Genomic DNA, 19,445 nt, shown 5'->3' with positions numbered 1-19,445 from the left:
GATATAAAGCAAGTTTGCAATTTACATTCTTTTTTTTATTATTATTATGATGGAAAACACAGCACTTCCTGTTTTCTGATTTTTTTTTCTCAAAAAACAGGAAACAGGAAGTCCTGTGTTTCCCAGGCCATCTAAGCATTCACAGAGAGAAGGCAGTCATGTGACGGATGGACACATTTAGCTGTGACTCTCTGTACTGGCTGGAATTCCTCTGTTGAGTCTCTTTTTTTTTTCAACCAGCACAAGTCAGAAAATCTGCCTTCAGGAGACTGGACCTGGATTTCTGGTAAGTTCAGCTTTGTTCTACAGCATTATAACAAAGAAAATAATGAATGTATATGGCAAACTTGCTTTATTTCACATCTACTGTTGATTTAGATTTTGAAAGTTATAACAGTGACACTTTGAAGATTTTTTTTTCTTACCACACTAAAGTGCCACATGCTATTCTGCTCCTGACCCTTACCATCTTTTTTTGTTTTTCCTATTCTGTTGTCATCAGGCTACCAGTTTTTTATGTGATTTTCTTTGATTTTTGTGTTTGTCTATTTGTGACTTATACGTGTTTTATGATGCAATTTAATAAAAATTATGTTACCTTTTCCTATAGGTCTGTCTTTGGTCCATTTCTGGTCCAGGTTTGGTTTGGTGTTTTTGGACCTTGGAAGTTTTACTGTAATTTTTGGGGGGCTTTTTGGTTTCATCTGATTTTAAATTAGCAACGTGTCCCTTTATGCTGTGAAAATGCTACACATTTATAGTAGATTTCCCCACTGACTTCAATAAAAAAGTTAAAAAATATATATGCCGCGACTCAAATTAAGGATTTTAAGTACTAGGCTTTTTTCAGTTTGCCACTGTGAACTTAAGGACCTATTACACAGAGAGATTGTCTTCCAAATGTGGCAGGTATCTCCCTGTGTAATAGAGACATCCATAAACAGAAGAACTAGCTCGGCAGCAGATCACTGCCTTTAAACATGTCAAAAAATTAATACACCATTAAACGATGTGCAGCCCACTGATTAAAGCCCTGGCTGCACGATTATTGGATTGCGCAATAAGTGAGTGCCGGCCTACCAGATCTGAAGCAAAGAAGTTATGCGGCAACAACTAGGTGTTCCTCAAATAAAGCCAAACATAGTCATGAGAGAGCATTAGAGGAGGTGGGCATAAGTAAAATATTTTTGTAAATAACATTGAACACAAGCAAAAACTATGTAAATTTCTACTTACATGTCCCAATTTTGTGCGCAATGTAGTTGCTGTATAAGTAATGGAAACTGAAATGTAGAAAACAAGACAAAAGTTTAAAAATGAATTTACCATAAAGCATTTAAAAACAAAACAAAACTGCATTATAGTACAGAATGGAGAAATATTGGGAAAGGGTTTTACTTAGAATAGGACTGTTTCGATACCAGAATTTGGACTATGACACCAATTTTGCTTAACTTCACCAAGGACAAGAGTGGTGCCATTTCTGTCTGTAAGTAAGCGGCCTTGGACAACCCCTTTAAATGCTAAGACTGCTATTGATCATAGCAGCTACAAAAACGGTTTTCACCTGACAAGGGCCCAGGTAAGTCCAGCCTGGCTTCTGCTCATCTAGTGGCTGTCAGTTGAACAAGGTAGGCAGATGCTATAGGTCAGTGAAAAAGAGGAGATAAGCTAAAAGCAAATATACCTTCAGTTACATTGCTGCTATTTTTTTTGCTTTAATAGATCGGTGGTGGCGCGGTCCTTACTTTGAATTGACGCCCAATTCCTGTGCTCGGTGTCGGTCTTTTCCTATGCAGCCGCCCGCCCCCAGTGTGACAAAAAACCCTCTCATCTGTGACACGGCTCTATTAAGGCCCTATTACATCAAACGATTATCGTCTGTATTCGGCCGATAAACGCACCGTGTAATAGAAGGCAATGCTCAGACGACATGAACTATGTCAGCTGATCATTATAGATGTTCATCTTTGTTGAAATGACTCATTTAGCAACGATCTGCTGCCACTGCTCCGTGGAATAGAAGCGCCGGCAGCAGCATACCGCTGGTATATGCTATGGGCTGCCCGGATGATCTAGCAATCACCCGGGCAGCCCCCTTCCCCCCCCCCGTAGCTCCCTGCACCCGCCCCTCCTCGCCTCACCTGCCGGCCTGCCCTCAGAGCCCCAGGGCGGGCCGGTGCGTGGGAAAAGACTGGCACGGAGCGTGGGAACCAGCATCAAGTCCAAATAAGGACCGTGCCATCTTCAATCGATTAAGATAAAAAATAGGAGTGATGTACCTGAGGGTAGTTAACTTTAATAGCATATTAACTAAAAAAGCTCATATGTCGTCAGAAGGGGAGGACAATAAAAGTAAACCAAAAGTGTGGCTGGAATAATGATGGTAGGCATATCTGACAAGTTACCTTTATTCTTTAGGTCAGTACAATTATGTATTGACCAATTGATAGGCACTCTAATAGCAACGAGGGAAAAAAGAGTGGTTGCATTTCTGTAAGTAAGTGGTCTTGGATAACCCCTTTTCAATTCTGCAATTGTAGAAAGTAAACCTTTAAATGACCAACATCGGAGGGATCTCTGATGTTGTTCATTACTGTGGGTGTCACCTACAGATAGCAGATAGTACTAGCTGGATACAGGGCTCCAGACTAAAAAATTTACCTAGGAGCCATTGGCTCCTAACCTGAAAAATTTAGGCGCCAAATAGAATATTTGGTCGCCAACATTTTAAACCATGTAAAATTAATGTTATGTTAAATGGGACTTACTGTGTGCAGAGGCCACGGCAGCATCCTCCTCCTTTAGATCCTTTCTTTTCTTCAGTTTGAAACGTTCAACAATGGAAACTTGCAACCTTGACAAACCATATACAGTCTGACAACCATATCCAGTCTGACTCAGTACTTCAGCTTCACTTGGCTAGCCTTTTTAATGAGGCTTACTCTTCTGAACTTGAACTTAAAGGGAACCTGTTGACCCCCGTGCCAGGGTGACAGGCTCCCAACCCCCCGTTAGAGCCCCCATACTCACATCATCGCGCCGGATCCCGCTTCTGAAGATGGTCGGGTCACGGAGATCTCAGCCGCTGCAGCCCGACTTGCGCTGAGAGATGAGTCCAACGCTCAGAGAATGACAGGAGAGTCCAGCGCTCCGTCATTCTCTATGAGTGTTGGACTCATCTCTCAGTGTGCGCGTCAGGCTGCAGCGGCTGAGATATCCGTGACCTGACCATCTTCAGAAGCGGGACCCGGCGCGATGAGGTGAGTATAGGGGGTTCTAACGGGGGGTTGGGAGCCTGTCACCCTGGCACCGGGGGTGACAGGTTCCCTTTAAAAGCTTGCAACAGTCTATACATACTGAGCTAGACTTATGACTGCAGCCATAGTGACCCCCCCCAAGATGTGTATATAGATAGATATATCTCTCCACCTAGTGACTAATGCAAGGGACCCCCTACAATACAGACACCTGAGGGGCCCTGATAATAATAATTGTGCATATATCTATCTCCCAGTGTCTGCAGCCAGTTTGCCCTACACTTATAGATGGCCCCCTCCCCTTATAGATGACCCCCTTCTCCCCCCCATTATAGATGACCCCCTCCTCCCCCCCATTATAGATGACCCCTTCTCCCCCCCATTATAGATGCCCCCTTCTCCCCCCCATATAGATGCCCCCTCTCCCCCCCCATTATAGATACCCCCTCTCCCCCCCATTATAGATGCCCCCTCTCCCCCCCCATTATAGATGCCCCCTCTCCCCCCCCATTATAGATGCCCCCTCTTCTCCCCCCTTATAGATACCCCCTCCCCTTATAGATGACCCCCTCTACCCCCATTATAGATGCCCCCTCCTCCTCCCCATTTATAGATGCCCCCTCTTCTCCCCCCCTTATAGATACCCCCCTCCCCCTTTATAGATAGCCCCCCCTCCCCCCCTTGAACATGGCCCCTCTTCTCCCCCCATTATAGATGCCCCCCCCATTATAGATGCCCCCCCTTCTCTTCCCCCCATTTTAGATGCCCCCCCCTTCTCTTCCCCTCATTATAGATGCCCCCCTTCCTCCTCTATGCTAAGCAGTATTTAAAAAAACAAACACACAAACTCACCTGACAACCCGCTCCCCCGGCGATCCTCTGCTTCTTCGGACGCTGTCCCCGGCTGATGAGCGGCTGCCGGGGGTGTCCCGTCCTATCCCCGTCAGTGAGCTCCCTGTACGCCGGGGCTGTGACTTCTGACACAGGAAGCGTCTCTGACGCGCGCTTCCTGTGCCGGAAGTCAGGGCCCCAGGCAGCTCACTGATGCGCCGCGCTGCCGGGGATAGGACGGGACACCCCGGCAGCCGCGCATCAGCCGGGGATAGGACGGGACACCCCCGGCAGCCGCGCATCAGCCGGGGACCGGACTTAAAGAGACAGCGCGCCGCCGCCGGGGCCAGTCGCAAATGGCGCCCAGATTAATAAATCTGGGCGCCATTTGCAAAATATTAGTCGCATTGGCGACCATTTGGTCGCCATCTGGAGCCCTGGGATATGGAGGGTGTCAGCTTCTGAGTCAGTTCCATTCTTCCCCGACTAGGAGGAGGCCGCCCAATTGTGGGGTCAGCAGAGTAAGGAAGGCTAGGCGCTAGAAGGAGGCTCAGTGACCGAGAACATCGCAAGCACTGGGTAAAGCATGCACTATGTTCTCTGTAAGGAGGGGGCCCAAATGTTAAAGGGAATCTGTCAGCTGTAATTAACTGTCCAAACTGCATACTTTTAGACTGATGTTAGGTAAAGGAGAAACAATACTTTTCATATATTTGTCTGTGCTTCAAGAACAAACTTTTTTTTTTTCCAAAGCTCCTAAACTGCTGCATGTTAAAATGCCTCCTTACTCCTCCAATATTCATTGAGACAAAGCTTCCAGCTGTCAGTCAAGCAGGGATAAAAGGGGAAGCAAGGAGGTGTTCCACTTGCTGCACTTCAGGAGCTTGGAAAAACCTTTTTGACTTGACAGTATGGAGGAACAGACAGATATATGAAAAGGTATCATGTGTCTGCAATAAACCATTTATCCCCTTCACAGTGAAATACCGAAATTATGTTGCATTGTGCATCTCTAATTTAGAGAGTGAAGTAACATTCACTAAAAAAAAACAAAAAAACACAACTTACATACTACTCATATCTAGTGGAATTTTTCAGCATTAAAGGGGAACTCCACACGAGAAAAAATAGAAAAAAAGTACATTAAAAGTTATATAGATGTGTCTATATAATGTACTACCATATCTGTGCGGTTCTGCCACACTGTTAGCTGATAGAAATTCAGGAAGTTAAGAAAAATGGTCTCTGTGCCAATTCACATTGTCTCCTGCTCCCACTGCTCTCCCACCTTAGGAGACAAATATTCCATGCCTCTGTCTCACATTTTGTGTGTTTGCTGAGTGCACACTGATGATGCAGACAGGGGGCAGGGCGTGATCTCACAGGAGGCTTGGCTGGATCCCCCAATTCCTGGAGTGATCCACCATCTCTAAACAGCCAGAAGTAGCTGCTTACATTTCGCTGATGGTGCAGAAGTCTGCAGTGAAATTAGGGCTGTGTTCACACATGTTGGAGCTTCATTGCAGTACTGCAGCGTATTCACAAAAATGATGCAGTAACACAAGTAAATGATGCTTAACGGCAGAGAGGATCAGAGCCAGCACTGCCAATCCCACCTGCACAAAAAAAGAGGCATAAACAGTATATCTGATGTAACATAATATGAGATTAAGTCCTTATTGTGGGGCTCAATTTCAAAGATAAAAGATGATTCATTATAGTATGTGAAATGAAATGAAAAGAAAAAAAAATTCAATTCAAAAAGTTCTTTACTTTATTCAAATATTGGCATTACAGGTAGAGAATACAGTGTGTTGTGTGGTGTTACAGGTAAAGAATACAGTGTGCTGTGTGGTATTACAGGTAGAGAATACAGGGTGCTGTGTGGTGTTACAGGTAGAGAATACAGGGTGCTGTGTGGGTGGGAACACAAACAAAAGATAAAGCACTGCAAATAATTCAGTAACACAATGAAACTGCAATGTGTGAACACAGCCTAGATGTTCTGCAACAGCTTTGGGTGGGAAATGAGGACTGTGATGAACAGCTGAGGGAAAGCATTGCATTCTGGAAATAGTACTGCATTCTGGAAAACAGCTCAACAAGGAAGTAGAGAAACACAATACAGAACAAAAACACCCAAAACAAAAGTAATGCTATATGCTTCTGCAGAAGTTACATGTTTTTAACTTCTACCTGGAGTTCCTCTTCAACTACGGAACTGACAATACTGCTCTTCCCAATCAAGAGCTCACGGAATCATAACTCGTTCCCACTGAGCAAAAGCAGCTGAATTTCTGCGCTGAATCAGCGCTGAAATTTCAGCCGTTAAAATAGGTGCAGAGCTAATTTCCATTGTGTTGAATGGAAATTCTGCTCTGCAGTTCACACAGTGGAATTTCCGCACTGAACTAATCCGCTTTCCGCCAGAAGAATGAACATGTTCATTCTTCCGCTAGCGGAAGCCTATACAAATCAATGGGGCTCTGATTTTCTGTTTCAGCGCGGATTCAGCGCGGAATACAAGCGTAATACAAGCGGAAATTACTCGCTGAATCAGCGCGGAAATGGGGAAAAGGGGGGGGAGGAGGATTCTAGTATATGTTCTGGTATAGTCTAGTTTACTCGCCAAATACTCGCTGAATTTCAGCGCTGAATGCATGCGGATTCAGCGCGGATTCCTCGAGTATTCCGCGCTGAATTGTCAAGAGCTGATTACGAGCTGAACACTTTCCTAGCAGAATACGCAGGGATTCTGCTTGCATTCTGCTTATATTCTGCTCGGAATTCAGCGTCAGTTGATTTCAGGCGGAAATATTTCCTTGCATAATCCGCTCCTTTTGCTCTGTGTGAATGTAGCCTTATTTATGCAGAAGGTCTCGATCAAAGATACGTGTTCAGTCTTTCATATATGGCCAGAATATGGGCCATATATCACGGGCTGCTCACGGATGTGTGAAAGGAGCTTTACTCAATTAGACCTGCTATTAATAGACAGAGATTTACTCACAATGTGGGAGTTGATCAGTCTAGTGGCCACTTCTTTATGTCCTGACACAGTGCACAAGTAGCAGAATAGATTTAGCTTTGTCCGTGGTGCCACTTTCTCAGCAGAATCGAACAAAGAACACATCTGTGTAAGAAATTCGGTCCATTCAGGCTCTTTCAGAGAGGCTAGTTTTTCTCCTATGAAATAACCACAAACAGAACCAATTAGATGATTAAAGGGGAACTCCGGATAAGGAAAAATTGTTTTCTATTAAAAGTACATTAAAAGTTATATAGATGTGTTTATACAATGTATTACTGTATCTGTATGGTTCTGCCACACTGGTAGCTGATAGAAATCCAGAAAGTGAAAAAATGGCCCCTGTGCCAATCCACATTGTCTCCTGCTCCTTCTGCTATCCCCCCTAGGAGACAAATCTTACATGCCTCTGTCTCACACTGTGTGTGTTTGCTGATGATGCATACAGGGGGCAGGGCGTGATATCACAGGAGGCTTGGCTGGATCCACCAATCCCCTGACTAATTCACCATCTCTGACCTAACAGAAGCAGCTGCTGCACTAATTTTACTGATTGTAATTGGAGGGGGCTGTGATGATCACATGAGGGAAAGCATTGCATTCTGGGAAATGCCAAACCAGGAAGAACAGAAACACAAAACAGAGAAAAAAAAACCCAAACAAATGGATTTTTTGGTAGTTTCAAAACTGGACAGGTAAGTAATGTGTTATGCTTCTGTAAAAGTTTTTTTTACCTCTACCTGGAGTTCCCCTTTAAGGAACCTAGACAACAAGCTGATAACAAGGTGTGGAAAATAGCAGCATATCAGGAGGAGGCAAGACTCTAAAATAAATGTATCTGTAAAAACAGTTTACTGGATGAGTCTGTTAGTTGAGATGAGAATACTCATTAAGGGTATAAACCCACACACCGTATATGCAGCGTATTTACTGCTGCGATACGCAGCAAACTCGCAGCAAACTCGCAGCAAAATCGCAGCAGATTAGATCTAAATAACTGAACACAGCATCAAATCTGTACCAACAAATCTGCTGCGTTTTTGTTGCATATCTGCTGCATATACGGTGTGTGGGTTTATACCCTTATGGTGCGTTCACACCTACAGGATCTGCAGCTGATTTTCTGCAGCAGATTTCAGTTAAATAACTGAACACAGCATCAGATTTGATCCTGTGTTCAGTTATTTAACTGAAATCTGCTGCAGAAAATCAGCTGCAGATCCTGTAGGTGTGAACGCACCCTTAGGGTCCATTCACACTAACAGGATCTGCTGCAGATGTAAAGCTGCATATATCAACATAACTTAGTGATTGAACACAGCATTAAATATGCAGCAGATCCTGTACCCTTGAAGTACCCTTTACCCCATAAAGCATCATGATTTCCTAGTACGTCATGGTGCCATACTAAAGGCTACAGAGAGGGCTCACAATGCAAGACCGCTCTATACAGTGCCTTACCCGGCTTCTTTCAGCAGCCAGGAACCATGGCCTTTAGACGTTAAAGCCCCTTTTAAATGCCGGTAGTTCGGTGGTGGGATCAGCTTGCTGCAATGTGATGTACATCCTTATGAGCAATCATGGTATTGCTCATAGGAGTCCCCTAGGGGGACTACAATTTAATGTAAACATCAAAAGAAAAAAATCCCTTCCCATATTAAAAGTTTAAAGGGAAACTATCAAAAGGTTAAAAAATGTCTAACCTGCTGATAGCCCCCCCATAGTACCAAGGACGCTGAGGAGGAAGACGAGTATCTTACCTTCCTCCTTAAGGCCCCATTCACACGTCCGTGTCAGTTTTTACTGTCAGGAAATCCTGATCAGGAGGCCTTAAATGTCATCAGGAAAGTATCAGGATTTCCTGACAGTAATCCGTTTTTTACCATCAGGAAACCATCAGGAAAAACCTTCAGGATTTCCTGATGAGAAAAAAAATAGGACATGTATTTCTGCAAACTGGATGGTCACAGCTTGCAGAATTACAACTCCCATCATGCTTGGCTGACAGGTCATGATGGAAGTTGTACTTCTGCAGTCTGTGGTCACCCAGGTTGCAGTACATGATGGGAGTTGTACCTCTGCAGCCTGTGGCCATCCAGGTTGCAGAAGTACAACTCCCATCATGACCTGTCAGCAGGGCATGGTGGGAGTTGTACTTCTGCAACCTGGATGGCCACAGGCTGCAGAACTACAACTCCCATCATGGCCTGTCAGCAGGGCATGATGGGAGTTTTAATCTCACCTGTGCTGGTCTCCTGGCCGCCGGGGGGGGGGGGGGGGGGGTGTGGATGCCGCGAGTGGCCTGGGGGGGGGGGGGGGGGGGGGGTTGCCGGGGTGCCGCGAGTGGCTGCCGGGGGTACCTGCGGATGAAGAGGCAGTGAAGAGGCAGCAGGAGCAGAGGCGGAAGGTGAGTGGAACTCCGGACGCTTTCCTGATGTGCATCAGGAAAGCGTCCGGGGCCCGGGCGCTCCCATAGACTCCTATGGGGGCGTCCGGGCCGGATTTCCGGACGAAAATAGAGCCGGTTCTAAAAAATCCGGTCCTATTTTCCGGAACGGACAGCCCTCCGGAAAATTCCGGAAGGGTGTCCGTGTCCAATGAAAGTCAATGCATCCGGAAATCCGTCCGGATTTCCTGATAGGAAATCCGGGTGGTTTTTCCGGACGTGTGAAGGGGGCCTAACAGTCCCGGGCTATTAATTAGAGTAAACTCCGCATTGGAGCACTGCATCGTCATCCCTCCATCTGATGATAGCTCCCCTTTAAATTCCCCCATTTTCCCATTTTATAAATAAATAAACATATTTGCTATCACCACATGCAGAATTGCTCAAAATATAAAATTATATCACATTCATAATCTCGCAATGTAAACCGTGTACGAACACTCACTAAATGGCAAAATTGTACATCACACCCAGAAAAAAATTTGAATAAAAAGTGATGTAAAAGTAGCACATATGCAAGCAAGTTACCAATTAAAAGTACAGATCATGGCACAAAAAATTATTCCTTCTATAGCCCCATAAACCAAAAATAAAAACATTATAAGGATGGTAATACAACAATTTTAAACATTAAGTTTTTAAAAAGTAAGGAGTAGGTTCACCTCTCAACCAGAAATATGCTTATTCAATGGTAGTGGTTCATACCTTGTAGAGAAGTGTCTTATAGGATCCGGAGCGGTGCACACAAAATCCAGGAGCTTGCTGGACATGCAGTACATCAATCCAAAAGTATCTGTAGCACTCAAGCTCGTAAAATCAAGATCCTTTATTAATCACGAACACATATACATCCAAAAGATACACAAGGAGTGTGCAGCAACGCGTTTCAACGTGACAGTCTTTTTCACAGCTTAAGCTGTGAAAAAGACGGTCACGTTGAAACGCGTTGCTGCACACTCATTGTGTATCTTTTGGATGTATATGTGTTCGTGATTAATAAAGGATCTTGATTTTACGAGCTTGAGTGCTACAGATACTTTTGGATTAAGTTTTTAACCCCTTCAAGACAGAGCCCTTTGATGCCCGGATGTCCGGGTAAAATTAATGCAATGTTCCTCCTCGCCTTCTAAGAGCCATAGCGCTTTTATTTTTCCGCCTACAGGGCTGGTTGGGGTGTTATTTTTTTTTGCGCCATAATTTCTAGTTTGTATTAATATCATATTGGTGTAGCAGAAAAATTTTGATCGCTTTTTATCAATTTTTTTCTGATATATAATTAAAAAAAAATCATTAATCCTGGTGTTTTTTTTTTTTTCCGTTTACCGTGCAATAGACCGGACAATTCTGCACGCTACGATATGTAATGTGTTTATCTATTTTTATTTTTGTAATATTTTTATAATGGACAAGGGGGTATTTTAAATGTCTATTGGGAGGGGGGTTTATAAGGGGTTTTTAATACTTTTAAAAACTTTTTTTATTGCCTTTTTTTTTTTTTTTTTTTTACACCCTTGGTTTCACTGTAAAAGATGCAATCAAAAGATTGCATATATTGATCTATGCTATGCCATAGCATAGATCAGTGTTATCGGCGATCTATGTACAGAGAGCAGACTCTATACATGGATTACCGATCTGACAGGACGGAGGTAAGAAGCTTACCCCCGCCTGTCAGCACAAACGATGGGGACCCCCACAGCATGGCTGCGGCGGTCCCGATCACTCAGTGACAGATGCTTGATCTGTCACTGAATACCTTAAAGCGTAACTGTCATATTTTTTTTTTATTGCAGAAATCAGTAGTATAAATGATTTTAAGAAACTCTGTAAAAGTTTTTATCAGCCAAAAAAGCCTCCTTCTGTACTCAAGAAGCAATCTCCCAGCCTCCCCCCCCTGACTTCTTATCTGTGCATTATCAGGCAAACACGTCTTCATTACAGAGAAGCCAGTGAAAACGGGTTCTGCTCTCTCCATTCTATCCTTATGGAGGGGGGAGGGGCCAAAGATGAGGGAGCAGGAAGAGGTGACATGAAGGTCAGCTGTTTCTAGACTGTCTGGGCACCTAAACGGCAGGATTCTGGGATCAGAAAGGTCAGTGCTTATCTATGAACTTACTGAGAGAAGATTGCAGGATGTTGTGCTGTGCAGGACTGCTCCGTGCTCAGTCACTCCTAACAGCCCCTCCCCTCTCCATAGCCACATAATGGAGACAGAAATCCTGATGCTTCTGAAGTGAGGGGGGAGGCTGGGAGATAGCTTTTTCAGTACAGAAGGAAACTCTTTTGGTTTATAAAACCTATTACAGAGTTTCTTAAAATCGCTTGAACTGTTGATATTTAATGTTTTTAAAAAAATGGCCCTGAAATGACAGTACTGCTTTAAACAAAGCTATAGATCGCGGTGTTTAAGGGGTTAATGAGACGCATCTGCGGGATCGCATAGGGCATGTGCAGTAGGAACGTATATATACAGATTATATAAAAAAAAATTATATACATTGAATATTATTGAAAACGTACTGATTTGACTAACATAGATAACACGGCAGTTTTACCATAGGACAAACTGCGTAAAAACTACCCCAAAATTATTAGTTTATTTTTCCTTTTCACGGTGCAAATTTTCAGTTTTGAAAATGAGGTACCACATTGCAAAGTACAATTGCTATTGCAAAAAAAAAACAAAAAAAAAACAGGGTTGTCGCAAAAAACAGGGGTGTAAATAAGCCAAAAATATGAGGAATCATGACGACTGGTCTTAACTTTGTATCTCTATAAAAAAAGAGTTAAAGGGAACCTGTCACCCCTCGTGCCGGGGTTACAGGCTCCCGACCCCCGGCTACAGCCCCCTATACTCACCTGATCCCGCCGGGTCCCGCTTCTGGATCTGGTCGGGTCACGAAGATATCAGCCGCTGCAGCCGAGTGCGCGCGCTAAGAGATGAGTCCAACGCTCATAGAGAATGACTGGTGAGTCCAGCGCTCCGTCATTCTCTATGAGCGTTGGAGTCATCTCTCAGCACGCGCGCCGGGCTGCAGCGCCTGATATCTCTGGGACCCGACCAGATCCAGAAGCGGGAACCGGCGGGATCAGGTGAGTATAGGGGCTGTAGCGGGGGTCGGGAGCCTGTCACCCCGGCACGGGGGGTGACCGGTTCTCTTTAAAGAAATATTGTCACCCACCTTAACAAATGTCTGACATGTCACAGCAACATGCCAGAAGTTTGTATCAGTGGGAATTGTATTTCAAAACCTAGTTAAGCAAAAAGAGCGCTCATTCAATTCTGAAGCCTACTGTTTGCCTAAAGAGCAGAATGTGATCACATATGTGGTACAGTCATACTAAGGAGCCATTGCATATATTTTGCGGTGCATATACCCCTATGAGTCTTGTGAAAATGGATAATTTTGAGCCTAATGTAAATGTTATTAAAAATGGAAATTTTAAAGGCCTAATTAGGGATGGTCCGAACCTGCCGAGGTTCGGGTTCGTACGAACCTGAACTCTCGGCAATGATTCCCGCTGTCTTCCACCTCCGTGGAGAGGGTGGATACAGCGGGAGGACCGCCTGAAAAACTGGGATACAGCCTATGGCTATATCCCAGTTTTCCAGGCAGTCCTCCGGCTGTATCCACCCACTGCACGGAGCGGGCAGACAGCGGGAATCATTGCCGAGAGTTCAGGTTCGTACGAACCCGAACCTTGGCAGGTTCGAACCATCCCTAGGCCTAATGCTTAAAACTGCATTCAAGCACCTGTGGGTCTGAAAGCTTATACATCCCTAGATTAATGTTTAACCCCTTAAGGTCAAAGCCAATTTTCATTTTTGCTTTTTCCACTTTATGTTTAAAAGTCCATAGCGCTTGCCTTTTTTCACCTAGAGACGTATATGAGCGCTTACTTTTTGCGAAACCAATTGTACTTTGCAAAGACAGGCATTATTTTTCCATAACATATGCTGCGAAATCGGAAAAAAAATCATTTGCGCTGTCATAATGAAAAAAAAAAAAAGGAATTTGTTTTGATTTCGGGGAGTTTTGCATTTACGCCATTCGCCCCAAGGGTAAAACTGACTTGTTGTGCATGTTCCTCAAGTTGTTACGATTACAGCGATATGTAACATGTATAACTTTAATATTATTTCATGGCTTGAAAAAATTCAAACCATTGTTAACAGATATATGTTCCATAAAATCGCTCTATTCCCAGGCCTAAAGTGCTTTTATCCTTTGGTCTATGGGGCTGTGTGAGGTGTCATTTTTTGCGCCATGATGTGTTCTTTCTATCGGTACCTTGATTGCGCGTATACGACTTTTTGATCACTTTTTATTACATTTTTTCTGTATTTGATGCGACCAAAAATGCGCAATTTTGCATTTTGGATTTTTTTTTTGCGCTTACGCCGTTTACCGTGCGAGATCAGAAATGTGATTAATAGTTCGGGCGATTACGCGCGCGGCAATACTAAATATGTTTATTTATTTATATTTATAAAATGGGAAAAGGGGGGTGATTTGAACTTTTAATGGGGGAGGGGATTTTTTATTAATAAAAAAAACATTTTTACTTTTATTTTTACTTTAACTAGAAGTTCCCCCGGGGGACTTGTATATAAACAGCACTGATCTCTCATAGAGATCAATGCTGTGTATATACACAGCAAAGATCGATTAGTTCGGTCATAGATTGCTATGGCCTGCTGCAGTCCGTCATCCTGCATCCGTCCCACTAGACATCAGGGATGCACGGAGGAAAGCCTCTTAAGTGCAGCGGTCAGGTTTGACAGCTGCACTTAGAGGCTTAATTATCTGGCGCGGCAACAGGACCCGTGCCGGCTAGTAGAGGCACTGCCCGGCTGCACGTCAGCCGGGATCAGCGCCGTTCAGAGCAGGGTCCTGCCGGGACCCCTCTCTGAACACCCCGCGCGGCACCATGACGTATCAGATACATCATGGGTCGCTAAGGGGTTAAAGATTTAGCTAAAAAAAAAAAAGAATGGGGTCACTTCTGGGGGTGGGGGTCCACTGCACATGGAAAGCGGGAGGCATGACAGATAGATTCTGTACATATGCATTAACCCCCTTCAGGACCAGGCCAATTTCCATATTTGTGCTTTTGTTTTTTCCTCCTTGTGCTTAAAAGGCCATAGCATTCGCATTTTTTCAATAGAGACCCACATGAGCCCTTATTGTTTGTGCCACTAATTGTACTTTGCAATGACAGGTTTAATTTTTGCATAAAGTATGCAGCAAAAACAGAAAAAAAATTCAAGGTGTGGTGAAATATAAAAAAAATATATATATATTTTGGGGAGGTTTCGGGTTTATGCAGTTCGCCCTAGAGTAAAATTGACTTGTTATACATATTTATCAAGCTAGTACGATTACAACCATATGTAACTTTTTAAAAAACTAAATGTTCCTTAAAATCGCTATCACCATGCTTATAGCGCTTTTATCTTTTGGTCTATGGGGCTGTGTGAGGTGTATTTTTTTATGCAATGAACTGTACTTTCTATCGGTACCTGGTTTGCGCATATGCGAGTTTTTGATCACTTTTTATTACTATTTTTCTAGATTTAATGTGACCAAAAATGTGCAATTTTGCACTTTGGAATTTTTTGGGCTCTTACACCATTTACCGTGCGAGATCAGGAATGTGATAAATTAATAGTTCTGGCGATTACTCACGCGGCAATACCAAATCTGTTTATTTATTTATTTTTATTTATAAAATGGGGAAATGGGGTGATTCAGATTTTTATTACGGAAGGGGATTTTTTTATTAATATTTTTTTTCACACTTACTAGAAGTCCTCTTGGAAAGCTGTTAGGCCAGGGAGACGCCTTATGTCGGATACAATCATATAGCTCTGATTCCAGAATGTAGAAAAATGCATTATTGCAATGTCTTTCTGCATTTGTTATATGCACCGCACGGTTATCAATTTATTTACTGTTTCGATACCCACCGCTGAGGTTGGCAACAGAGCTAGCTTTAAGTATGTTTGTTTGTATGTATGTGATTTACTGTACAACAACAGTGTTTGATCTATTGTACTGATCTTCATTGAAAACTGGAAAATTTCAATTAAAACTGAAAAATGTAGGCTTTCCAGAGATCCTGAAGTACAGCAAGCTGTAACATCTCCTTACTCCCCCCTCCCATAGCTGACCCTGCTTGGGACTCCAGGTGTCAATCAAGCAGAGAGGGAGGAGAGAGGAAGCATTATAGCCCTTCAGGAGTTTGGGAAAGCCTTTTTGAATATTTGTACTGGAGAATAGAAGCATGTCTATATATCCTGGAAGCACAGCAGGATATATGAAAGGCACCATGTGTGTCCTTGTCAGATAGTTAACAGCGCCAGCAGTTTAGAACGTGAATTTGAGTTGACTGATTCCATTTAAAAACATTCAAAATCATGTTGAGGTTTCTTTCAGAAGTTCAGTTTGTAACCCCTTGAGGACAAAGCCCAAAATGACCCGGTGGGCCGCACCAATTTTCATTTTTGCATTTTCCCTTTTTCCTCCTCCTCTTCTAAGAGCTCTAGCACTTTTATTTTTCTATCTACAGGGCCATGTAAGGGCTTGTTTTTTTTCAGGAATAGGTGTATTTTGTTATGGCGTCGTTCATTTTACCATAACATGTATGATGGAACCCCAAAAATATTATTGATAAAAATATAAATTGGTGATATCATAAAAAAGAATGCAATGTGGTAACTTTTGAAGAGTTCCTGTGTCTACATAATGCACTATATGGTAAAAGCGACATGATACCATTATTCTATATGTCAGTCCGAACACAACCATATGAAGATTTACACAGATTCTCTTATGATATATATATATATTTTTTTTATTAAATCCTTTTTTTTTTTTGCAGTTAATTATTAATAAAATGGTCCTATTGTGACTCTTATAACGGTTTTAGTTTTTCACCTACTGGGCTGTATGGGGTGTCATTTACTTGCGCCATGATCTCTACTTTTTATTAATAACATATTTGTATAGCTTGGACGTTTTGATCACTTTTTATAAAAAAAATTTTTTGATATATAAATGTAATAAAAAAATTGGCAAACCTAGCACTTTTTCCCCTCTTTTCGTTTGCAATGTCGTACACCGTTCGCGATGTTGATTGTTATATTTTAATAGATCGGAGAATTACTCACGCTACGGTATATTATATGTTTGTTTATTAAATTATTTGTATATGTTTTATTTATGTAATGGGATAGGAGGGGTGATGTTAATTTTTCTTGGGGGAGGGGCTTTGGGGTACTTTTAAAAACATTTTAACTTTTTTTATTTTTTTTTCTTTTACACATTTTAAGTCCCCCTGGGGGACTTTTACATGCAATCATCGGATTGCATATACTGTACATAGGCATAGCATTGATCAGTGTTATAATATAAGTGCTCTGCTGATTGAGCCTGCCAGACCGTATGGAGGAAGGTGAGAGACCTCCGGCGGTCTGGCAAAGTGACCGGGACCCCCGCAGTTACACTGCGGGCGTCCCGATCGGTAAATGACAGGAGCTGCTCCTGACACTTAAACGCTACGATCGCGGTGTTTAAGGGGTTAATGATAGGCTTCAGCGCTATCGGTGCAGCATGCCATTAACGGTGAGGACCCCCACCTGCTTCGGAGCGCTCTTCATAGCTCCTAAGAGACCCAGGATGTACAGTTCTGGTGACAGACATCCATGACGTAACTGTATGTCCAGGGTCGTCTAGGGGTTAAAGGGGTTGTTCAACAAACAGCAAACAAAATACAAAAAAAAATTACTGGTGTTGTGTCTAAGGCTTATCTAAATATCCCAGCCAAGTTACGCTGTTATATGATCTTTTTTGTTACTGCTGTGGAGCTGTTCCCTACCATCCATGTACTCTTCACTTCCTGTTTCATATTGTGTTTGCCTGTAAGGTTTTAAATTACTGAGGCCAGCATTCTTTGTGTGTCCAAGCCAGCCCCCTCAGTAACACCCACTGCTGCTAAGAGAGCCCATTCCCCCACCTCAATGAGGCCAATATAATCAGCCCAAGATATCACATGACACAATCCAACAGACACCCCACAGCCCCTCCTGCATCAGCCTGCAAAGGGAATGTAAACATCACACAGTTAAAGAAACACCTGTAAATGAGCAGCACCTGGGAAAGCAGGGTGCTTGCCTATATGAACAGCCCCCCCCCCCCAGCACTGGCAGGTTACATGCATGGTATACCTGGCACTTGTGTGCCGCTCTGCTTGATTCCCGCTATTCTCATCAAACAGACGTCATGGAGGAAGGAAAGAGGTCGGGGACGTCTTAGTTTGGGGACCGCTTCTATCCAGTGTCAGACTTGGGTACCTGGGGCCAACCAGAGGAAATGATCCTTGGGGCCCACCAATATAGAACCAGTGAGACACGACATGCTGAGCCGCTCCTCTCCTCTCCTGGATTTATCTGTATCTGTGACAAATCCCTACATTTATACAGCTCTCAGTTTATGCTGAGAGTTGTAGTTTCTCAGTGGACAACCCTTTAATAAATCACTGTGTGCAGAGTCTCCTGGTGGCTGCAATCTGTGGGTGAAAACCATCAGCCCTGAAGGTCCAGCAATACATCTGTCTACTATTTTACTACAACTCTCAACATATCCTGAGGGCTGCAGACTGTCAGTACATGCTGGGAGTTGTAGTTCCTGCAGCTGTTGTAGTTGGGTCCTAGGTGCATTATACACTGGATGCTTTGTGGCATATAAGAATACATAGATCTTGGGGGCTCAGTGCAGGGAAGTGACCCCAGAACAGCACTAATAGGGGCAGATGTTTTTGTTCTATCCCCTATTAGTAATGTTCCCTACACTGAGCCCCCACAGATCTATGTATTCTGATCTCCCACAAAGCATCCAGTGTATAATGCACCTAGGACCCAACTACAACAGCTGCAGGAACTACAACTCCCAGCATATCCTGAGGGCTGAAGACTGTCAGTAAATGCTGGGAGTTGAAGTGCCTGCAGCTGTTGAAGTTGGGTCCTAGGTGCTTTATACACTGTATGCTGTGTGGCATATAAGAATACATAGATCTGTGGGGGCTCAGTGCAGGGAAGTGACCCCAGAACAGCACTAATAGGGGATAGAACAAAAACATCTACCCCTATCCCCTATTAGTGATGTTCTGGGGTCACTTCCCTGCACTGAGCCCCCACAGATCTATGTATTCTTATATGCCACCTAGGGCCCAACTACTACAACAGCTGCAGGCACTTCAACTCCCAGCATTTAATGACAGTCTGCAGCCCTCAGGATATGCTGTGAGTTGTAGTGCCTGCAGCTCTTGTAGTTGGGTCCTAGTTTAAAAGTTTGCGCTACTGTACTGTAGTGTCCGCAGGGCTGCGTCAGTACACTACCGCAAACCATACACTGACCCATTTAGACACCAATGGTACACAGGCTCTGTGATTACAGTGCAGTTACTAATGACTCACAGGTGACGTCTTCTCTGATTGGCGTTGCTCACTTTTTGCTTTCTTCTCCATCTGGCGCAGCCATCATGAAGACTTCTCCGACCACAACTCGTCTGCAGGTGGGCAGCTGGAGGTGACTGGGGAAGGGAGGCAGCTGGGGGGGACTGGCGAAGGGAGGCAGCTGGGGGGAGACTGGGGAAGGAAGGCAGCTGGGGGGAGACTGGGGAAGGGAGGCAGCTGGGGGGAGACTGGGGAAGGGAGGCAGCTGGGGTGACGGAAAGGGGGAGCAGCTGAGAGTGGCAGGAGCAGGGGGAGAATCTGGGGAGGCAGGGGGAGCCGCTTGGGTGGCAGGAAGAGGATGGGGGCAGCTGGGGTGGCAGGGGAGAAGCTGCGATGGAAGGGGGAGAAGCTGGTGGGGCAGTG

General features: G+C 43.9%; 1 protein-coding gene across 1 annotated transcript in view; it reads right to left on the bottom strand.

Moving 5' to 3' along the window:
- Positions 1-19,445, bottom strand: part of ULK4 (unc-51 like kinase 4) — a 653,509-nt gene that overhangs the window by 553,657 nt on the left and 80,407 nt on the right. Inside the window, exons 15-16 of the mRNA XM_069959686.1 lie at positions 7,102-7,277; positions 1,237-1,283 (exon numbers count right to left, since the gene is read on the bottom strand). Coding sequence (XP_069815787.1) covers positions 1,237-1,283; positions 7,102-7,277 — 223 coding nt within the window. The remainder of the gene's footprint in view (positions 1-1,236; positions 1,284-7,101; positions 7,278-19,445) is intronic.

This window comes from Dendropsophus ebraccatus, chromosome 2, assembly GCF_027789765.1.
Source record: "Dendropsophus ebraccatus isolate aDenEbr1 chromosome 2, aDenEbr1.pat, whole genome shotgun sequence".
NCBI lineage: Eukaryota > Metazoa > Chordata > Amphibia > Anura > Hylidae > Dendropsophus > Dendropsophus ebraccatus.
This window is presented reverse-complemented; position numbering and strand designations above follow the sequence as displayed.